The sequence below is a fragment of the Ranitomeya variabilis genome, chromosome 2 (genome assembly GCF_051348905.1).
Source record: "Ranitomeya variabilis isolate aRanVar5 chromosome 2, aRanVar5.hap1, whole genome shotgun sequence".
Taxonomy (NCBI): Eukaryota; Metazoa; Chordata; class Amphibia; order Anura; family Dendrobatidae; genus Ranitomeya; species Ranitomeya variabilis.
In genome coordinates, this window is record NC_135233.1 from 863,889,697 (window position 1) to 863,914,179 (window position 24,483).

At 43.2% G+C, this 24,483-nt stretch overlaps 1 protein-coding gene across 1 annotated transcript in view; it reads right to left on the reverse strand.

The window, feature by feature from the left end:
• Positions 1–395: 395 nt before the first annotated feature.
• The window catches only part of TMEM207 (transmembrane protein 207), a 66,365-nt gene continuing 42,277 nt past the window's right edge, over positions 396–24,483 (reverse strand). The window contains exons 5-6 of the mRNA XM_077281734.1: positions 947–1,089; positions 396–637 (exon numbers count right to left, since the gene is read on the reverse strand). Of these exons, the coding sequence (XP_077137849.1) occupies positions 480–637; positions 947–1,089 (301 nt within the window). The 3' untranslated portion in view covers positions 396–479. The remainder of the gene's footprint in view (positions 638–946; positions 1,090–24,483) is intronic.

Consider the following 24,483-nt stretch of genomic DNA (forward strand, 5'->3'; position numbering starts at 1 on the left):
ATCATTTACTCTGAAACAATACGAAACAATAAGTTTAGTTAAGGGAACCTAACGGCTGATTCATGGCTCGCCTGAACCACAGACAGCATTAATCAGCGTCCTACTTCAACTTTTCGGGCAGGTATGTTTCATCTGAAATACTTCAGCATTTTATAGAAAACATACATATAAAAGCCAGTTGAGGATCATGCCACTTGGGTGACTATTTCAAAAGTCTTCATAGGTCTCTCCCTTCGCACACATTTTGGGAGAGACCTGTCACTGAAGAGAAGAGGGGCGATGAGAAGTCCTCTTGCTTTAGTCACCCCAGATGTATAGTCACACAGACCACTTTATTTTTGCCCCAGGACGGCTTTTAAATGTATATTTGTAGAATAAAACATACTTGGCTGAAATTTAAAAGGCTGTGGCTTGGGCAGCAAACATCAGCTGTCAGGTTCACTTTAAAGAAAAAGTATGCCTAACAAAATTAAGCCCATTCACATTTGCAGTTGGAATTTTCTGCTGGAGAACAATTCTTCATATGATGGAGGAGCGCCTAACTCCAGTTCCCCAAGTGATACAGAAGAAACTGAGGAATCTAAAGTTTGATGTGTGGACCATGACTGGGGATTAGGACACCAGGACGATTCTGTCACTGTGGGAAAGAAAAATGTGTGTTACCTTCAATGTTAGAAAGCCAAGTGCACCACCTACTGTACACTGTGCAGAAATAGCCCAATACATCCAAATGCCGTAAGATGTAAAGATGTACCTGAGGTATTATTTGTTAACCACTATTGGACATTACAGTGAACTTTATTAATTGCTAACAGGAAGAAGAACCAATTCCTAAGCAGATGTATCTTCATGTATTAGGCCACATAAATAATAGAGGGCACCATTATTTATGTTGTTTCAACCATCAAGAAATTGTAAGTGGAAAAATCCTTGTAAATTTACATACCGTATACAGAATCTGAGCCACTCACGGTGACAACTGTGACTATCTTTCTAGAAGACAATTTTACTGGTCTCTTGACACAGCAACAGAAGCAGCAGGCAGCAACACAACGGACAATCACGAGTAATAGGACTAGCAGGACGATCCTGGAACACAAAAAACACTAACTTTAATGGTCATATTGAGTTCGTTTTTTCCCAAACATGCATGTTTCTTTTAAGGGGCAATGAGGAATAAACTAATTTAACTATTTACAGGGGGTACAAAAGATTTTTAACATATTTCACCTGGCCAGATACTTCTTTTCGTTTCATCAAAGTAATGTTAAAGAACACACATACAATATGTTACACACATACAAACACACCATATTGCATGTAACACACACACGTGTTAAGCTATGTTCACATCACGTTTTAGCCACAATTCAGTGGCTCCTTTAATGAAGCCCAGAATTCTGCAGATTCCACCAATGGGGCCATTGACCTTAAGAAGCAGACAGAGTGTTAGGGGTCGAGTTCCCTCCTCTGCACAGGGGGTATCTCGGTCCATCTCCGCTGCGGTCTCCCATTCTTCTCCTGCTGCAGTGGAGCCTGCTCAGCGGAGATGTCGGTCCCAGGGGTCTCACTCAGTCTGACTCTGTGCTAAGAGTTACTGCTGCCTTTCCTGCTTCTGCCATTGAAGTCGGTGCTGGGCAGCGGTGAGCAGATGCTTCTGGGTCTAAGTTCTGCTTTGCTCATTCTGAGCGTGCCCAGAGTAAGATCTCTCAGTGGCGATCGAGGGTCACATGATCTGATACTGCAGCTAAGGTCATTGGCTCCTTCAGGAAGGTCCTGAAGGTACTCACGCTCTGGTGTAGCTTCTCATCGGTCCTTCTAGGAAGGTCCTGTACGTGCTGCAGCTATTTAAGGGTCGCATGACCGCATGGCCATGCGCTAGTATTGTTCTTTGTTAAGTGCTTTGCGCCAGTGTGTTCATGAGAGTATGTGTTCAGGGACCTGGCTGAAATAAGCCCCTAGAATGCTGGCACCTCCGGCGAGGAGTTTTGTGTGCATGCGTGACCACTGACTGCTCTCTGTGTGGGCAGTTAGCCTGTGCCTCTGTGAAGCCTAACAGGGCACAGTGCTTTTCTTTCACGACTACTCGGTGAAGTAACTGATTTAGTCCATACCGCCATATCGTGCCGCCGTTGCTAGCAGCAGGTACTCCTGCACGGTGGACCCCGGGCTGCGAACGCACCAATATCAATAAAAACATCTCTATTTATTCGGTGCGTTCCGCTAGCTGTAACACGGAGTCACTTTGTGCTCTGCCTGACCTCCTTTTCAACAGTGTCTACCTTTTTTTAAGGAGAGAGCAAAAGCATTTTCAACTGTTCTTTTGTGCTCATCTCAAAAAAATGGACCCTGCTAAAAATGGGGTTAGCAAAGTGACTCTGTCTGCTTCATTAAAGATAGTGGCCCATAGGCAGAAACACCAAAACCCTATTCTTCAGGGCTTCAACGGATTCAATGATTTATTGCTAAAATGTGATGTGATCCCAACTGTTCTCCTAAATTTGGTGTTTTTGCTTAAAGGGAACCTGTCACCTGAATTTGGCGGGACCAGTTTTGGGTCATAGGGGCGGGGTTTTCGGGAGTTTGATTCACCCCTTCCTTACCCGCTGGCTGCATGCTGGCCACAATATTGGATTGAAGTTCATTCTCTGTCCTCCGGAGTACACGCCTGCGCAAAGCAATATTGCCTTGCGCAGGTGTGTACTCCGGAGGACAGAGAATGAACTTCAATCCAATATTGCGGCCAGCATGCAGCCAGCGGGTAAGGTAAGGGTTAATCAAACACCCGAAAACCCCGCCCATATGACCCGAAACTGGTCCCGCCAAATTCAGGTGACAGGTTCCCTTTAATGTTTGCATGAAATTTCCTTCACTGATATGTAGCCTCTTTTATGTACAATATACTGTATCTAGTCTAGGGGTGTGATCCTCATCCCTTCTCTGTGGACGTCTTCATGATGACCATACTTAGTTGGTTAAAAAGAATAAAATTAAATACAGCAATAAGGGAGCAACATGTCAGGAACAGCAAGGAGCAGGAATCAAACCCCCCTACCCCCCCCCCCCCCAAGTGAAAAAAATGTGGAAGGGCGAGATTTAGGCCAGGTACAACAATTAACTCTTAATGAATGACAAACCTGACTCCAAAAAACGGCTAAAAAAAACTTTAGAATAAAAATGTTTTGCCTTTTTGATCCTCTCCCACCTAGTTACCGTATTTTTCGCTTAATAAGACGCATCTGATTATAAGACGCAAAAATGTAGAAATAGTCAGCTCACCTGAGGCTTCTCCACATTCATACCCACACGGAAAAAAGGCTTAGCAGCCTGTCCAAGACAATCAAAAAAAAAGAGTGTGATCCAGCGGGAGACAGAATCTTCCATTAAAAAGCAATATTTATTAATCCATAAATAAAAATGATGTGTTGGTGTACCACAAAAGTGAGTGAGATTATATCTCGCACATTACAGCATAATGCTCATATGCAGCGTTAACTAACCCGTTTCGACCAACGTCTTAATCAATCATTTGTCGGAACGCATTGGTTAACGCTGCATATGTGCATTATGCTGTAATGTGCGAGATATAATCTCACTCACTTTTGTGGTACACCAACACATCATTTTTATTTATGGATTAATAAATATTGCTTTGTAATGGAAGATTCTGTCTCCCGCTGGACCACACCCTTTTTTGTGTGATTATACAGTAAGACGCACCTAGATTTTAGAGAGTAAAATAAGAAAAAAAATATTTTGAGCCAAATAGAATGCAAAAACCTTTAACAAAATACAAAAATATTATCTGTGGATGATGCTCTGTTATGGGAAATCTGTTAATTACAGTACAGTGCCTGCAGTACCACCCCCAACATCCTCAGGAATACACCCATTTACTGTATACATGGATGTATTCTGAAAGATGAGGGAGGTGGTAGTCACATTTGCAATAAACACTTTGGACACTACATTACAGTGTATATTTACTAGTGATGAGCGAGTGTACTCGTTGCTCAGGTTTTCCCGAGCACGTTTGAGTGACCTCCGAGTATTTGTTATTGCTAAATACATGTGAGGAATGCCTGTTTGTTAGGGAATTCCCACATATATTCAGCTTATCTGGAAGCCATAAATCATGCAACTGAGGCGATGAAAACTATATCTCCGAGCAATAAGAAATACTCGGAGGTCACCCGTGCGCGCTAGGGAAAACCCGAGCAACGAGTACACTCGCTCATCACTAATATTTACACTAAATATGGCTAGAACTCCCATCATCCTTCAGAATATACCCATTGATACAGTATATTCTGAAGGATGATGGGGGTTGTTTGCTCACCTTTCCTAAAAGGATCTCGGACTTGTGAGTACCATAGTTGAAACATTAAATAGTGTGCAGAGACAGATATATGATTGGTGGAGGCAGCTCAGCAACAGTTCCCTCCACCAATCACTATCCATCCCTGCAGAGGAGGAGGAGAATTGCACTTCTCTTCCTCCTCACCTTTACGCTTCTTAAATTCACACATCTGTGTCTCCGTTACGTGTGGTGACAGTTTCCACACATACCGGAGACACTGACACACATACAGTAGACCCATTCAAATGAATAGGTCTGTGCACATGTCAGTGTGTTTCCACGGACTGTGTGTTCCACATGTAGACATGTCTGTTTTTTACTGTCAGCATGGGTGGCAAAAAGTCCCACACACGTGCACATGGAGAACACACATGGATGTCATCCGTGTGACACGCATCGGCGCCAGGGAAGAAGCGCTACAGTAAGCGCTGTTCCCCTGTTGCCGGGTGCTGAAGACGGATCTCATCATTCTCCACTGCTCTTCCAGCGATCGGCACAAGCAAAGGAGAATGATGAGAGTTATATTCAAGTCAGAACAATGACAGCAGGTGGGGCTTTTTCGACTATTACTCTATTCAACCTACACCTGCTGCCGCAAATAACAGTGATAGCAGGAGCAGATGATGGGGTATTCCTCACCTGCTGCCAGCGATATAACTAAATAAATTAATGAAAAACCCAGCGTGGGTTTCCCCATATTTTCTATAACCAGCCAGGCAAAACTCACAGCTGTGGGCTGCAACCCTTAGCTGTCAGCTTCAGCAAGGCTGGTTATCAAGAATAGAGGGGTTTCCTTGCCTTAATTTTAATTATTTAAATAAATAATTTAAAAAAACGGTGTGGGGTCTCCCCCATTTTTGACAACCAGCCTTGCTAAAGCTCACAGCTTGGGGTTGGCAGGCTAGAAAGGGACCATTGATATAGGCCTCCTAGCCTAAAATTAGCAGCCCACAGCTACCAAGAAAAGGTGCATCTATTAGATGAGCCAATTCTGGCACGTTGTCCGACTCTTCCCACTTGCCCTGTAGCGGTGGCAAGTGGGGTTCATATTTTTGGGGTTGATGTCACCTTTGTATTGTCAGGTGACATCAAGCCCAAAGCTTAGTAATGGAGAGGCTTCTATAAGACACCTATCCATTAATAATCCTATAGTTGTATTGTAAATAAAGACACATCCAGAATAAAGTCCTTTAGTAGAAATAAGACTAAACACAGTTTTACTTTTTTATTTAAAAATAACAAACACAGTTATACTCACCTACCGTCTAATCCCACTGAAGCCCTTGTTCTCCTAATAAAACTAAAATAAAAAACAACAATATACCATACCTCTCCATCGATCTGTCCCATGCCTTAATCCATGTCTGGGGGAGAAACAGTTTTCAACCTGGACGGTGCTAAGATGTGACCATCCAGGCTGAGAACTACTGGTGAATGAGCTGCTGCGAGCGTAGCATCATTGACCAATGGTAACATCATCGAGGCTGAGCCGAGAGCTCCATCTGCACTTGCGCTTCGTCTGCGGTCATTTTCCTACAGACATCGCATAGAAGCAGGCGCGGATGGAGATCTCGACTTTCCTCCATCTGTGCTTGCGCTGAGTGAGAAGCTGGAAGCCGGACGCCGGACCCCGAAAGAACAATGGCAGCCACCATATGCGACCGCCACTCACCGCCATACCACCACTGCAGGGCCACCGCTCGCAGCCGTGACACCATCACAGGACCACCGCACACCGCATGACCGCTGCACCACCACCGCAACACCCCCAGCTCTGGGCCCACAGCATTGACCCCTCGGTAAGAACAGTGTTCGGGTTATAAGACACACCCCCATTTTCCCCCTAATTTTGGGGATCATAATCTGAAAAATACGGTACTGTCACTTCAAAATAGCACCACTAAATAGACCTAACGAATATTGTAAGTCCACAAGGACAGGGTCCTCTCCCCTCTGTACCAGTCTGTCATTGTAAATTCGTTTACTGTAAATGATATCTATAACTCTGTACGTAACCCCTTTCTCATTTACAGCACCATGGATTTAATTGTGCTATATAAATAAATAATAATAATAATAATAGTTACCAGTAGTGTTGAGCATTCCGATGCTGCAAGTATCGGGTATCGGCCGATACTTGCTGTATCGGAATTCCGATACCGGGATTCCGATACTCTTGTGGTATCGGGTATCGGGTATCGGAACAACATTTTATTTTAATTCTCTCTTTTACACATTTTAACATTGTTAAAATGTGTAAAAGAGAGAATTAAAATAAAAAATATCGCTATACTCACCTCTCCGACGCAGCCGGGACCTCAGCGCAGGAACCGGCAGCGTTGTTTGTTTAAAATTCCCGCTTTTACATGGTTACGCGAACTCCCGGCTTGTGATTGGTCAGGGCGCCCATGTTGCCGGGCCGCGGACCAATCACAGCAAGCCGTGACGAAAATACGTCACGGCTTGCTGTGATTGGTCCGCGTCCCGGCAACATGGCCGCCATTAACCAATCACAAGCCGTGACGTCACGGGAGGCTGGACTTGCGCGCTTTTGAAAAAGCGCGCGTGTCCAGCCTCCAGTGACGTCCCGGCTTATGATTGGTTGCGCCGCGATCAACCAATCACAAGCCGGGAGGCTGGACACGCGCGCAATTTTAAAATGCGCGCTTGTCCTGCCTCCCGTGGCGTCACGGCTTGTGATTGGTTAATGGCGGCCATGTTGCCGGGCCGCGGACCAATCACAGCAAGCCGTGACGTATTTTCGTCACGGCTTGCTGTGATTGGTCCGCGGCCCGGCAACATGGGCGCCCTGACCAATCATAAGCCGGGACGTCACTGGAGGCTGGACACGCGCGCTTTTTCAAAAGCGCGCAAGTCCAGCCTCCCGTGACGTCACGGCTTGTGATTGGTTAATGGCGGCCATGTTGCCGGGACGCGGACCAATCACAGCAAGCCGTGACGTATTTTCGTCACGGCTTGCTGTGATTGGTCCGCGGCCCGGCAACATGGGCGCCCTGACCAATCACAAGCCGGGAGTTCGCGTAACCATGTAAAAGCGGGAATTTTAAACAAACAACGCTGCCGGTTCCTGCGCTGAGGTCCCGGCTGCGTCGGAGAGGTAAAGTATAGCGATATTTTTTATTTTAATTCTTTCTTTTACACATTTATATGGTTCCCAGGGCCTGAAGGAGAGTTTCCTCTCCTTCAGACCCTGGGAACCATCAGGGATACCGTCCGATACTTGAGTCCCATTGACTTGTATTGGTATCGGGTATCGGTATCGGATTGGATCCGATACTTTGCCGGTATCGGCCGATACTTTCCGATACCGATACTTTCAAGTATCGGACGGTATCGCTCAACACTAGTTACCAGACTAAAGATTACTTGATCTTGGAAGCTTAAATGCTACACCATATCTTATGCAAATTGCCTCTTCAGAGAAGTCAAGCCAGAGCTGGTATGTCACTCTCCACAAGGCGAAACCTTACCCCTTAGACCCCACACCATGTCTTAGGTTTTGTTCATATGTCTATTCACATATCCAGTTTGCTTCGCTATTAAGACAAACAGAATAAGAGATCCGTAGTATCGCTTATACAAATGTGCAAAGCGTAGTCCCGTATATTATTATGGTGTCCTTCTGAATTCCATTTTTAAGAATGGATGAAAAACGTTCTGCATGCAGGACACCAAATGGACCTCATAATAATCAATAGGGCCCATCTGTCTCCATTTGCAGCAGTTTATTTATTCCGTTTGTCTGCTCCTAAAACGGAGCAGACAAATAGGTTGTGGTAAGGGACATTTGAACAGAAATGCAATATTACCCCAAAGATCCAAATAAAAATCAATTTATTCAATAGTTACTGTATGCTAACAATTGATGATCAAGTCAGGTTCATGTACCCAGCATTTTTTTTTTTTTTTTAAACTGTAGCATATAGCATCCAGCCATGCAGCTTACTATATTGTTTGAGCAAGCATGTGGCTACATGATAATGTTAATACCTTCTCCAGTGCCGTGTCCGTATATACTAGAACATTAGCTGTAACTGCATATCACAAAACATCTTGTCAGCAAGGCGAGAGGTGCACTCCTTACAATTCAGCTTTGGCATCTGAAAAGATTACTAAGGAGACTTCTGTCCTGTAAGATTGACTGACGCTTGTAAACCTGCCTCTCACTGCGCTGCTAGGCACTTTTCACACTTACCGGTCACTCATCCAGGACCATAACTTTAAAATGTAACATTCAGCCATCACCATCATAAAAAATGATAATGTACTGTCACTGCATAGCTTTAAAGGATTGGACTTTATGTATATGTTGGTGTTATTTCTTTATGGCAACTGTAATGAATGGAAGAAAGACCTACTATAGCCCCATGTGTCTTAATTTTATATGTAGTAAATATGCAAATTGTCTCTTCAGAGAGGAAGAGGACTATATCTCTCGGGCCATCTATTGAAAGCAGCGGCATTTCATTTCTTCTTATAAGTTCTTGTCTGGAGGCGTAGTTAGTGACTTCAGTGTGAGACAGTGAAGGGAGAGGAAGCATGTGAGGAGAGCCTGGGAGTGGAGCTGCGACTGAGCTCACCCCAGGATTGAGGGCAACAAAGCAAACACCGGAGTCCGTGGTTGTGTGGGAACTACAGGCCCCGCAGCCAAATCTGGAGGACAGGAGATTGCAGGTCTCCTGGCCACAGCTGACACCCTAAGGCACAGCCACATACCAGAGCCCAGAGTCACCATGAGGGAGTGACACCTGGAAAAGGCTCAAGCTGCCTGCCATGCGGGTAGCATTTCACTAAGTGGACAGACTGAGAGAGGGACTTGAAGAGAACTACAAGCAAGCATCAGGAACCCAGAGAGCAGCACAGTAGGGAGGTATCCAGCCCCACCTGCTAGGGGAATTCTGAATTGCTTCCAGGCTGCCCGGATCTCCAATACCACTTGTTACCTGTGCTCCGGACTGCAGCTACAATTAAAAGTAAAGAAACTACAGTCCTTGTATCCTCAAATTATTGTTGCACCCCAATGTGCACAACCCCTCAAAGACTGTTCTGGTAGCCCTGGGGCCCCGCTCCACCTTTGGGGAGTCAAATCATCTCAGCTGCAACACCACCGGCCCCAGCGGTCCCCTTAAGCAGCGTCGGCCATCTGTATCCGAACACCACAGGTGGTGTCACAAATAATCCCCTACAAACATTTCCCTCATCCCTTTTAATGCGCGTCCAGGGCCACGGACTGGGTCACTGCTGCCATGACCACCCTTTTAAGAGCGGTCTGACCCGGTTCTGAGTACCCCATAGCCCTAGCGAGTGTCGCACATCGCTTTTAAGTATATAGCATGCTAGATTACACCTAAATTGCACATGTATTTGTGACATGCAGCACCTAACAGACAACACCTAAAGAGCAGAAGTACTCAGGACCATCCGTGGCGATGTTTACTTCACGGTCCCAAAACACTTTGTTGGCCTAATGCATATTGATCTGTATGTATTGCAACAACTATTGTTTGTTTAATATGATGTGATTTTTATGTCTGCATGCATATTGTTCACATGTCAACAAAGTTAAAAAAAAAAAAAGGAGTCCTCCTTTACAGACAGGATGTTCCTCCTCCTCCTTCCCTGTGAGCACATTTTCTAGTGTCTGCAACTGAAACTGAAAGTCACAGCAGATCTCTCTCTCAGAAACCAGATTGATCCTGTTCTCATGTTGTAATGCTGGATGTTCTTAATTCTCAATAAATGAACATTCTCTGTTGCTCGTTGTGGACATCACGCTGATTAACCCGCTGCTAACAGGTTATGGGCCCAGAAGTCAAGGCAGTCCCAAACCTCCAGAGCACAGAGATAGAAAGACAACAGCAAACTGAGAAGAAGTAAAATGGCCGCCAGCAGCAACTCAACAAAGTTTACAGTGCCAAGCCTGAATAACCAGAACTACCAATCCTGGAAATTCAAGGTGAAGATGCTGCTGATAAGAGAAGGTACGTGGAAATACACTCAGGACCCTAAAGGCCCCGTCTCACACAGCGACGCTGCAGCGATACAAACAACGATGCTGATCGCTGCAGCGTCGCTGTGTGGTCGCTGTGTGGTCGCTGGGGAGCTGTCACACAGACAGCTCTCTCCAGCGACCAACGATCAGGGGAACGACTTCGGCATCGTTGAAACTGTCTTCAACGATGCCGAAGTCCCCCTGCAGCACCCGGGTAACCAGGGTAAACATCGGGTTACTAAGCGCAGGGCCGCGCTTAGTAACCCGATGTTTACCCTGGTTACCAGCGTAAATGTAAAAAAAAACAAACAGTACATACTCACCATCTGTTGCCCGTCAGGTCCCTTGGCGTCTGCTTCCTGCTCTGACTGAGCCGCCGTACAGTGAGAGCAGAGCGCAGCGGTGACGTCACTGCTGCGCTCTCACTTTACGGCGGCTCAGTCAGAGCAGGAAGCAGACGCCAAGGGACCTGACGGGCAACAGATGGTGAGTATGTAGTGTTTGGTTTTTTTTACATTTACGCTGGTAACCAGGGTAAACATCGGGTTACTAAGCGCGGCCCTGCGCTTAGTAACCCGATGTTTACCCTGGTTACCAGTGAAGACATCGCTGGATCGGTGTCACACACACCGATTCAGCGATGTCAGCGGGACCTCAACGACCAAAAAAAGGTCCAGGCCATTCTGACACGACCAGCGATCTCGCAGCAGGGGCCTGATCGCTGGTACGTGTCACACATAGCGAGATCGCTACTGAGGTCGCTGTTGCGTCACAAAACTTGTGACTCAGCAGCAATCTCGCTAGCGATCTCGCTATGTGAGATGGGGCCTTAAGCCTGATCCAGTACCACAGGAATGGCTAGAAATGGATCAGAAAGCACAGAGCACCATATCACTCAGTATAGAGGATGATCAGATTGTGCATGTGTGCAAGTGTGAATCTGCAAAGGAAATGTGGGAGCAGTTGCAGAAAGTACATGAGAGAATAAATTTAAGTAATAAACTCTATCTAATGAGAAAGCTGTATCAGTCTAAGCTACACAATGACCAGGACATGCAGGACTACATTAGAAATACTCTAGAGACTGTAGAGCACCTGCGGGGCATTGGGGAAGATATGAAGGACTTCCATGTAGCAGCACTATTACTTAGTGGTCTCCCAGAAAGCTATGATACGCTTGTAACTGCATTAGATGCACGCCCAGATGATGAGCTGATATTGGAGTACGTCAGAGGAAAGCTTGTAGATGAATATAAGAGAAAGGCAGAAAATGTGAGCAGCAAGATATGTAACAAGGAAACTGCTTTACAAACACATGATGTGCCCACCAGCAGAATCCACCCTAAGGAGACACGTGAATGTTTTGTATGCAAGAAGCCAGGTCATTTAAAAGCTGAATGCAGAGTCTGGAAAGCTAAAATGAATCAGCTGAAAAAGCAAAACAGCCAACAGAGAGTTAAGAGTGCTGTATCTGGAAACAATGATTCAGTGAATACTGAAGCTGCATTCACATCAGTCAATGCATTTAAATCAAAGCATGCATGGTGTATAGATTCTGGTGCAACCAGTCACATGACCAATGACAGAGACTTCTTTACTAAGCTTAACCAAAGTAAGTCAGAGAAAGTGATAATGGCGAACGGTCAGTCCATGAACTCAGAAGGCATAGGAGACGGTTATATTGATTGTAACATCTCTGCAACACAAAGTAGAAGGATCCATGTAAAAGATGTACTATATGTGCCTAGTCTTGAAAGTAATTTATTATCTGTGAAAAAGCTCACAAAACAAGATAATGAAGTTACATTTAAGGGAGATAGCTGCATCAGCTCAAAAGAGGGTCACACATTAGCAAAAGGAAAAATCAGAGATGAACTGTATCAGTTGAAATGTAAAGAGTGTGCATGCACAGCAAAGCAAGAACTGCACAAGAACTGTATTCATGTATGGCACAGGCGGCTTGCGCATAGAGACCCAGAAGCAATAAGAAAGTTATTTCAAGAACAATTAGCTGATAATATTACAATTGATTCATGTAATCAGATAATGAGGTGTTCCAGCTGTATCAAAAGGAAAATGTCCAGAAAGGCCTTTCCTAAGAAAAGTACTACAAGAACAGAACCACCACTAGATTTAGTACACACGGATATCTGTGGTCCAATGCGTACTCAGACCCCTGGAAAGAAGATATATTTTCTTACATTTATTGATGACAATTCAAGATATACAGTTGTCTATTTACTTCACAGCAAAAATGAAGTTCCAGAGAAACTTGGAATATATCTAGCTGAAGTGGATAACAAGTTTGGAAGAATGCCAAAAACTTTACGTGCAGATAATGGGACTGAGTATACAAGTAATGAAACACAGAGCACTTTAAGGAAAATGGAATCATATTTCAAACTACTGTACCATACAACCCTGAGCAAAATGGTGTAGCAGAAAGAAGAAACCGGACACTCTGTGAAAGCGCAAGGAGTATGTTATTTGATGCAAATTTGCCTACAGTATATTGGGGCGAAGCTATTATGACAGCTTGTTATCTTCAGAACAGACTACCAAGTAAAGCGACAGAGAAAACTCCATTTGAGCAATGGAATGGTACAAAACCAAAACTACAACACATAAGGATTTTTGGAAGTAAAGCATTTGCACATGTTCCCAAAGAAAAACGAACCAAGTGGGAATCTCATGCCGAGGAAGGCATCCTGGTAGGCTACAGTGAAACTCAGAAAGGTTATAGAATTTTACACCCAGAGACAAACAAGGTCACAATAAGTAAAGATGTAGTGTTTGATGAAAACTTCGTGTCACCCAAGTTTTATGACATTATGCCAGTAGTCCAGATGAAGCAACAACAACAATCTCAGTCACAATTACAAGACAACGAAGAAGAGAATATAGAAGTCTGGCTGGACTCTTCAACCACTGAAGGAACAACCAAAGGCCTAAGTGAACCTGAAATTAGACGGTCGTCAAGATCAAACAAAGGAATACCAGCTAAACGTTTATCCTACGTTGTGAAGACACTACCTGAGTCAGAACCACAGTCATGGGATGAAATGCAGAAACTACCCGCCCATGAAAGAACAAAGTGGATCATTGCCACGACCTAGGTTCCAAGAATTGAGAACCACTATGGGACTGACAGAATAAGTAGTTGTTGAGTGGGGGTGTTGGCCTAATGCATATTGATCTGTATGTATTGCAACAACTATTGTTTGTTTCATATGATGTGATTTTTATGTCTGCATGCATATTGTTCACATGTCAACAAAGTTAAAAAAAAAAAAGGAGTCCTCATTTACAGACAGGATGTTCCTCCTCCTCCTTCCCTGTGAGCACATTTTCTAGTGTCTGCAACTGAAACTGAAAGTCACAGCAGATCTCTCTCTCAGAAACCAGATTGATCCTGTTCTCATGTTGTAATGCTGGATGTTCTTAATTCTCAATAAATGAACATTCTCTGTTGCTCGTTGTGGACATCACGCTGATTAACCCGCTGCTAACACACTTGATTACAGTATTCCTGTGTGTACGATGTATGGGGATTGCTAACTACCCTTATAGAGGCCACATGTGGTTTGATGGTACGGGGACCTTGCAAATACGGAACGAAACAGTGAGCCCAGGATTTATTGTAAAAAAGATAAAAACGTTTTTGCTGAACCATAACAAATGATAGCTGGCACAATACTTTTGGAACATTTCTTCTGTGTAAAACAAAGGCTTTCTTATTACACGTAGCACACATGGCATTTCGATGGTATTGGTATTATTTGTGAGTGACAGAGTACACTTACAAGAGTTAGCTGGCACTAACTGTTAACTCTGTCACATCAAAATAACCAGGAAAATAATATATGAGAAGTCTTCAGAGAGGTTGCTTAAATGATTTCTCCACTATTACAGTAGAACATTGTGGTAGGGATCTGCAGGAGACACCTCAGCATAACGCTGCAGTGTACTGTTGGCCATCATAGAGCCTCCAACACATGGCAATGTCACCTGCAAGAAATCTTAAATGGGTTCACTGATTTAGACAATCCTTATTTGTTAGAAGAGTTTCCCGACTATAACCAATCTCTGATGCAAAGGCACAACAGTGGAAATTAAAGAGGTACACCATGTATAGAAATGATCCCTTATTGATAGAATGAGGCTAAGTTCACATTAGCGTTTGAGTCCACAGCGTGGTACCTGTCTGGGTACACCGGGACATGCGTTGTATGCGGATGTGTCGATTTGACTTGCCTGCCGAACACAGGAAAATGCAACATGTTGCATTCGACTGCATGGCAAACCAACGCACGCAGATGCATTCGCATGAAACGCATGTCCCTGCGCACCCAATGTTAAAGATAGGTACGCAGGACGCATGCGGAAGTAGGCGGAGATTAAGGAAAGAAGTCTGCAGCACCACGCTGCAGACTCAAACGCTAATGTGAACTTTGCCTAAGCGATAACTGATTGATCTCTGGGATCTCTCCATTGGGAACCTCCCATTCCTGAGAATGGGGCTCTGCATTCTCGGTGGGACTGCTGGAAATTGCTGTCCAAAGTATTTGGCTGTCATTAGAAGTCTCTTCGAAAATGAATATAGACGAGCTGCATGTACTTAAAATCTGCTGCAATTAGATAGAGATCTTTAGATCACCATTGTTGGGAGGTAGGTGGGGTCTCAGCCGTTGGACTCCTAGAGAGCAATAAGCTTATTCCTTATCCTATCCATATTACATCGATAGTTGATAAAGATAACATATACTTAGTACAACCTCTTTAAGCCTTACACAATTCTCATCCACATTAAGATGCCTAGGAACGTAAACTAAGTTTTGGTATGATTACCTTCATTGGTTGCATAAGGGCTTCTGTACATGGCTATATTATCTCTGAATTTCTACAATTTTATGAGGAGACAAACAGTTTTACTGTCTAATACTATACAAATCTACTAAAAAAGCAATCGTTTCATGCTCCTGCAGACTTCAAATGTATGGAGGAATTCTTCCCTAGAAGCATTAAATATATCTGTGCACATAACTTTTGCCAGTGCATGCAGAGTAGTGCACGGAGGTTGGTTCTGTGCATTGCCATACAAACTTTGTGTGCAACACTGCCTAACAAGATTTCAGTCTCTAGATAGTCATAGTCATTAAATCCTATCAGCTTATATGTGGTGGTTGATCTTGCACATCTCTGATCCACTGTATGAATGGAGCGGAAGTGTTCATAACACTGGTCAACACAAAAAAATCATCAGCAAAGGTAATATGTCTGTTTTATGGAGTTGATGTGCTAATTCCAAAAATATGCTTAGTTTCTGAGATATAAGTATTTTTGTTATTACGCTATTTCTGCATTTTCAATGTATTTGGTTTTTCCTCTGTTATTCCCATTTAGTTGCTTGTCTTACTTAATTGTGAATTTTCTTACAGGGTCAACATCCGTAAAGGATTTAGTGAGTTTTATGGGAAGGAGTATTGACAGTGCAGTCAACCAATGATTGTTTCTCGGAAAGTCACGCTATGGGGAGGAGCTAACTTATGAGGCGGTAAGATTTGAGTTAGTCAGAAAAGGATGGTGATGGCAGCAAGACTGGTATGTGAGACTCAGACAGGAGTCAGGCCTCTACAGGCATCTGAGCCCTGCAGCAGGGAGATAGAAGGGAAGGCAGCGGACAGCCGCCATTGTGAGAGGATTTTCACTGCATTTCTGGGATGGCAAGTCGCCTAAAAGGGAAGAAAACAGCTCAGCCACTGAGGTGTAACTGAGTGAGGGTCTCCACAGAGAGAGAACCTGAAAGCAGCCAATATCACACTGAGAAACTGCCTGTCTGCAAATGTTCATCTGTACCGAATAGACTGACCCGTTTACCTCACAACTGTATATAGTTATCTACCAGATTAACTCCACTAAAATCAGTTCTAAATACAAGCAGCCTCTGTCATCTCTGGGGAAATATCTACATATAGTCGGTTGGCTCATTGCATTTTTTTTTTAGTTTGTCACCACCATTGAACTGAACTTACTCTACTATTTGATCTGATTTAAAGGAGAAAAATGCCCCGACCGTGCATCAATCATCCGAACAGATTCTGCTATGTGTGTGGTTCTTTTCCACCAAAAGGCCAATTATGTTCAATCACTCATGATATTAAAAATATGTACCAGATGCACTTTAAGTGTCCACTTGGTGATCAAGACAAAAGCTGGGCCCCTCATGTAATATGCTCAAGTTATTCAAATGGTCTTCATGTGAATTTTCTTACAGGGTCAACATCAGTAAAGGATTTAGTGAGTTTTATGGGAAGGAGTATTGACAGTGCAGTCAACCAATGACTGTTTCTCAGAAAGTCACGCTATGGGGAGGAGCTAACTTATGAGGCGGTAAGATTTGAGTTAGTCAGAAAAGGATGGTGATGGCAGCAAGGACTGGTATGTGAGACTCATACAGAAGTGAGGCCTCTACAGGCATCTGAGCCCTGCAGCAGGGAGATAGAAGGGAAGGCAGCGGACAGCCGCCATTGTGAGAGGATTTTCACTGCATTTCTGGGATGGCAAGTCGCCTCCAAGGGAAGAAAACAGCTCAGCCACTGAGGTGTAACTGAGTGAGGGTCTCCACAGAGAGAGAACCTGAAAGCAGCCAATATCACACTGAGAAACTGCCTGTCTGCAAATGTTCATCTGTACGGAATAGACTGACCCATTTACCTCACAACTGTATATAGTTATCTACCAGATTAACTCCACTAAAATCAGTTCTAAATACAAGCAGCCTCTGTCATCTCTGGGGAAATATCTACATATAGTCGGTTGGCTCATTGCATTTTTTTTTTAGTTTGTCACCACCATTGAACTGAACTTACTCTACTATTTGATCTGATTTAAAGGAGAAAAATGCCCCGACCGTGCATCAATCATCCGAACAGATTCTGCTATGTGTGTGGTTCTTTTCCACCAAAAGGCCAATTATGTTCAATCACTCATGATATTAAAAATATGTACCAGATGTGTTCTGTCTTCATACACGTTGATACGGTGTGTGATCCAACATACAGCATAAACCACTTCTGTCTTCCAAAGTAAGCAGACTGTTTTCTGTAGTCTAACTTGTTTATTGGTAACAGGTATTGAAATGCGGTAAAACTATAAAAATACAAATGATTTGAGTAAGTATTGGGCACATAACAGCACAACTGATACTATAACTAACAGGGAAAGCATACAGGATGATGCAACTTCTACATGCAGCTACATACAGTAACTCACAGATAATAGATTTCCCGGGTACTAGTTGCTATACGGTAATCACATTCTATAGAACAATATATTACAAGAACAAGGATAGCAATCTTACCGGATAAACTAACCAGGGTGGCAGGTAAATGAAGTAGTTCCAACACAGCTGAATAACACGAGTGAACAGGAAATACACAGAGAGAAGACTGGGGAATTCCCCAATCCCATGATGCTTTGCTGAAACCCACAATGCAACACTCTATTATTACATGGAAACACAGGTTATAAATGTATCCACCACTGGGTGGTGCTATAACACAGCAAAACCAAAACTATGATAATAGTGAAACTTTTAATGCTTGAAACGAACCCCTGTCCTTCATTAGGAAGGGCAGAACAAGATGCACTTTAAGTGTCCACTTGGTGATCAAGACAAAAGCTGGGCCCCTCATGTAATATGCTCAAGTTATTCAAATGGTCTTCATGACTGGTTGAATATGAGGAAAGTGGCTATGACATTTGCTGTTCCCATGATTTGGAGAGAACCCAAAAATCATAGTGATGACTGTTACATTTGTTTTGTCAAACTGAAGGGCTTTTCTACAAAGAGCAAACATAAGATTAATTACCCTGAACTTGAATCTGAGATTAGGCCAGTTCCACAGAATTGTACCTTGCCAGTTTCTGTACCACCGTTGTCTGGATTGGATGAAAATGAAGTAAAATATGAAGACTATGGAGATGAAGTTACTGGCGAAGTCATGGAGACCTCAAGTCAAGATGAGTATGTACCTGATGGAGCAGCCAAGCAGCCAGAACACTTTAATCAACATGAATTAAATGATCTAATCATAGATCTTTCATTGTTAAAAGATAAAGCTGAACTTCTTGCATCTAGGTTGCAACAGAAGAATCTTCTTCATGATGATGTCAAAGTGTGTTATTACCAAAACAGAAGAAACACTTTATCACAATTTTTCACAGTTGATGGACCAGTGGCATACTGTAAATGGCCTCTTTGAAGAACTGAAACAAGAGTATTTTGTTGCAGATTGGTGATTGTTTATTGACTCATCCCAGAGACGTTTGAAAGCAGTGTTGCTTCACAATGGAAATATGAAACCATCAATCCCTATTGTTCACTCATGTCAAATATAAGAAAGTTATGAAAATCTGTCAGTTGTTTTGGTTGCTATACAATATAAGCATCATCAATGGAATATCTGTGTAGATTTGAAAGTGATTGGTCTGCTAATGGGAACGCAAGGAGGTTTCACAAAATGTTGTTGCTTCTTGTGTTTATGGGACAGTAAAATACACTAGAGCATTATGTTCGTCATGATTGGGGACAGAGAAACATCTATGCTCCAGGTAGAGACTCTGTTCAGCATAATCCTTTAAATTCTCCAACAAAAATCTTTCTTCCTCCACTACATATAAAGTTGGGATTGATTAAAAATTTTGTGAAAGCCATGGCAAACACAAATTCACAAGGGTTCCATTACATTTCACAGAAATTCTCCAGCATTTCACCAGCAAAACTGAAGGAAGGGTTATTTGTTGGGCCTCAGATCAGAGAGATTATGAGAGATGATGTGTTTGAAGGAACTCTAATTGATAAGGAAATTAAATATTGGATAAGCTTCTCAATTGGATCCGTGAAAACTTCTTAGGAAAAAAAATCTCCAGAATATGTTGAAGGTGTTGAGGAACTGCTATATGCATACCAGTGTCTTGGATGTCGCATGTCTCTGAAAATGTACTTTTTGCATTCACATTTAGATTTCTTCCCTCAAAATCTTGGGGATGTAAGCAATGAACAAGGCAAGCGGTTTCACCAGGACATTAAAGTAATGGAACACCGCTACCAGGGTTTTTGGAATGACTCAATGATGGCAGATTACTGTTGGATGTTATAATGGGGGGGAAAAAGTATTTAGTCAGCCACCAATTGTGCAAGTTCTCCCACTTAAAAAGATGAGAGAGTCCTGCAAATTGATATCATAGGTAGACCACAACTATGAGAGTCAAAATGAGAAAAACAAAACCAGAAAATCACCTTGTCTGATTTGATAAGATTTATTTAGCAAATTATGGTGGAAAAAGAAGCATATCTTGTTTTCTTTTAGGAAACTCTTCCGGTCTTCTAGGGACTTCTCCCTGAAGGCTCTACATTTTAGTAGAGGATGAGGTTTCTTGTGTAGGGGGCAGTGTTTGCTGAGATCCTGCGGTTTGTCCTCTTCTGGAGAGGACTTACTTGCCCTGTAAGGAAAACCTGTGGAGGTAACATTAGTTTTGTGGACTGCCACTGGTGTTTTACTGGGTTTTACACCAGAGGCAGCGGTACATGACATAGAGAAATCGAAACTAGGGTCATTTCTAACTTTAGCCTGCTGAGCAACAAAGTCTACAAACACCCCAAAGGGAGGAAATGGTACCTTATGAGCCTGTTTGTAACGGGACCCGTGACTGACCCACTTTTCTTGTAAGTTGTAAGGGAGCTTTTGGACAATCGGGTTGACACCTCTGGCAGTGTCCAGGAATGCCAACCCTGGTAGATCACCTTCTGCCTGAGCAGTATGTACCTCCATTAACAAGTCGCTTAGTTCCCTGAGCTTTTGATAACCCTTATTTGCTATCTTGGGGAAATCATCAATTCTTTTATACAAAGCATTTTCTATAGCTTCTATTGACCCATAACATTCTTCGAGTCTCTCCCACACCATACGAAGTCCTGTGTGTGGGTATTTTATGTTAATGTTCCTGATTCTTTTGGCGTGTTCAGCTGACTCACTCCCAAGCCACTTAACCAGTAGATCTAACTCTTCACTACTGGAAAGATGCAAGTCTCTGATGGCATTCTGAAAAGAGGCTCGCCATGCTCTGTAGCTTTCAGCTCGATCAGTGAACTTTACAAGTCCCTTGGTCACCAGCTCCCGGCGGGTAAAGAACCTTGCAAAGTTCATAGTGGCTGAGTCAGTGCCGACGTGAGCTGGTGTGCTGTTGTTATGCGGTGTTTGTGGTGCATCCTCATACCTGGTAGGAGCTTCTGGCTTAGGAAAGTCTGTGTAAACCCGTTCAGTGGCGAAGGGTGTCCCTGTCAGTCTGGGCGGAGGCCGTACCTTCTGTTCCGTAAGACGGTAGTGGTGATCAATGTCGTTTCGCAGTATACTTTCCTGCTTCCAGTACGGTGTTTGGAGGAAGGGTCTCCGGTAATCTGTATAGGCTGGTTGGTGTAACGGATCAGAGTTGTCTTCTATTTTGGGATGTTGGCGGACATATTCTGAGACGCGTTGAGCAGGGTCCTGATGATCAAGGTCTGGTCCGCGTACGTCGCTGCCTCGCTCGGATTCAGGAAACTCCACGGCTTCTAAAAACTCAGCTTTGGCTATTGCGGCTGCTGCTTCTTTTTCAGCGGAAAGCCTTTCTAAGGTCGCTTGCAGGCGGGCTCTTTCTGCTTCTTGCTCTGCTTGCAGGCAGGCTCTTTCTGCTTCTTGGCAGGCTCTTTCTGCTTCTTGCTCTGCTCTTTCGGCTTCCTGCTCTGCTTGCAGGCGAGCTCCTTCTGCTACTTGGTCTGCTTGTCTTAACTTTAACTGCATCTCTTGTGCAGCGAAGGAGGATCTTACTTTCGCCGCCTCAGCTTCTGCTCGGGCGAGGGTGGCAGACCTTTTCGAGGAAGACTTGCTAGAGCGGCTTGTTTGGCATCTCGTCTTGAGTGAAGATGTTTGACTTGCAGACATTTTATGTCCGTTTGCAGGCTGTAGGACGTCTCAGAGCGGGTAGGGGTGACTTCGGCGTGGACTGAGACGTGTGGTGCTTGGTGGGCTGCACTCTCGGTACTTGTGACTGTATGGCGGCCGCTGCGGTATTTGCAGGCAGTGCGGTGTGGTACAAGCGGCTGCGTAAGTGGTATTTGCTATCGCTGGCGTCTAGCCTCCCTTTACTGTCATCCCGGCGCCTAGCTTCCGTTTTACTGTTCTGTCTTCATACACGTTGATACGGTGTGTGATCCAACAAACAGCATAAACCACTTCTGTCTTCCAAAGTAAGCAGACTGTTTTCTGTAGTCTAACTTGTTTATTGGTAACAGGTATTGAAATGCGGTAAAACTATAAGAATACAAATGATTTGAGTAAGTATTTGGCACATAACAGCACAACTGATACTATAACTAACAGGGAAAGCATACAGGATGATGCAACTTCTACATGCAGCTACATACAGTAACTCACAGATAATAGATTTCCCGGGTACTAGTTGCTATACGGTAATCACATTCTATAGAACAATATATTACAAGAACAAGGATAGCAATCTTACCGGATAAACTAACCAGGGTGGCAGGTAAATGAAGTAGTTCCAACACAGCTGAATAACACGAGTGAACAGGAAATACACAGAGAGAAGACTGGGGAATTCCCCAATCCCATGATGCTTTGCTGAAACCCACAATGCAACACTCTATTATTACATGGAAACACAGGTTATAAATGTATCCACCACTGGGTGGTGCTATAACACAGCAAAACCAAAACTATGATAATAGTGAAACTTTTAATGCTTGAAACGAACCCCTGTCCTTCATTAGGAAGGGCAGAACAAGATGCACTTTAAGTGTCCACTTGGTGATCAAGACAAAAGTTGGGCCCCTCATGTAATATGCTCAAGTTATTCAAATGGTCTTCATGACTGGTTGAATATGAGGAAAGTGGCTATGACATTTGCTGTTCCCATGATTTGGAGAGAACCCAAAAATCATAGTGATGACTGTTACATTTGTTTTGTCAAACTGAAGGGCTTTTCTACAAAGAGCAAACATAAGATTAATTACCCTGAACTTGAATCTGAGATTAGGCCAGTTCCACAGGATTGTACCTTGCCAGTTTCTGTACCACCGTTGTCTGGATTGGATGAAAATGAAGTAAAATATGAAGACTATGGAGATGAAGTTACTGGCGAAGTCATGGAGACCTCAAGTCAAGATGAGTATGTACCTGATGGAGCAGCCAAGCAGCCAGAACACTTTAATCAACATGAATTAAATGATCTAATCATAGATCTTTCATTGTTAAAAGATAAAGCTGAACTTCTTGCATCTAGGTTGCAACAGAAGAATCTTCTTCATGATGATGTCAAAGTGTGTTATTACCAAAACAGAAGAAACACTTTATCACAATTTTTCACAGTTGATGGACCAGTGGCATACTGTAAATGGCCTCTTTGAAGAACTGAAACAAGAGTATTTTGTTGCAGATTGGTGATTGTTTATTGACTCATCCCAGAGACGTTTGAAAGCAGTGTTGCTTCACAATGGAAATATGAAACCATCAATCCCTATTGTTCACTCATGTCAAATATAAGAAAGTTATGAAAATCTGTCAGTTGTTTTGGTTGCTATACAATATAAGCATCATCAATGGAATATCTGTGTAGATTTGAAAGTGATTGGTCTGCTAATGGGAACGCAAGGAGGTTTCACAAAATGTTGTTGCTTCTTGTGTTTATGGGACAGTAAAATACACTAGAGCATTATGTTCGTCATGATTGGGGACAGAGAAACATCTATGCTCCAGGTAGAGACACTGTTCAGCATAATCCTTTAAATTCTCCAACAAAAATCTTTCTTCCTCCACTACATATAAAGTTGGGATTGATTAAAAATTTTGTGAAAGCCATGGCAAACACAAATTCACAAGGGTTCCATTACATTTCACAGAAATTCTCCAGCATTTCACCAGCAAAACTGAAGGAAGGGTTATTTGTTGGGCCTCAGATCAGAGAGATTATGAGAGATGATGTGTTTGAAGGAACTCTAATTGATAAGGAAATTAAATATTGGATAAGCTTCTCAATTGGATCCGTGAAAACTTCTTAGGAAAAAAAATCTCCAGAATATGTTGAAGGTGTTGAGGAACTGCTATATGCATACCAGTGTCTTGGATGTGGCATGTCTCTGAAAATATACTTTTTGCATTCACATTTAGATTTCTTCCCTCAAAATCTTGGGGATGTAAGCAATGAACAAGGCAAGCGGTTTCACCAGGACATTAAAGTAATGGAACACCACTACCAGGGTTTTTGGAATGACTCAATGATGGCAGATTACTGTTGGATGTTATAATGGGGGGGAAAAAGTATTTAGCCAGCCACCAATTGTGCAAGTTCTCCCACTTAAAAAGATGAGAGAGTCCTGCAATTGATATCATAGGTAGACCACAACTATGAGAGTCAAAATGAGAAAAACAAAACCAGAAAATCACCTTGTCTGATTTGATTAGATTTATTTAGCAAATTATGGTGGAAAAAGAGTATTTGGTCATTAACAAAAGTTAATCTCAATATTTTGTTATATCTTCCTTTGGTGGCAATGACAGAGGTCAAATGTTTTCTGTAAGTCTTCACAAGGTTGGCACACACTGTTGGTGGTATGTTGGCCCATTCCTCCATGCAGATCTCCTCTAGAGCAGTGATGTTTTGGCTTGTCGCTGGGCAACACAGACTTTCAACTCCCTCCAAAGGTTTTCTATAGGGTTGAGATCTGGAGAATGGCTAGGCCACTCCAGGACCTTCATATGCTTCTTATGAAGCCACTCCCATTGCCCTGGTGGTATGCTTGGGATCATTATCATGCTGAAAGACCCATCCAGGTTTCATCTTCAATGCCTTTGCTGTTGCAAGGAGGTTTGCATTCAAAATCTCACGATACATGGCCACATTCGTTCTTTCATGTACATGTATCAGTCGTCCTGGTTCCTTTGCAGAGAAACAGCCCCAAAGCATGATGTTGCCACCCCCATGCTTCACAGTAGGTATGGTGTTCTTTGAATGCAACTGAGAATTCTGTCTCCACCAAACACAACGTGTTTTG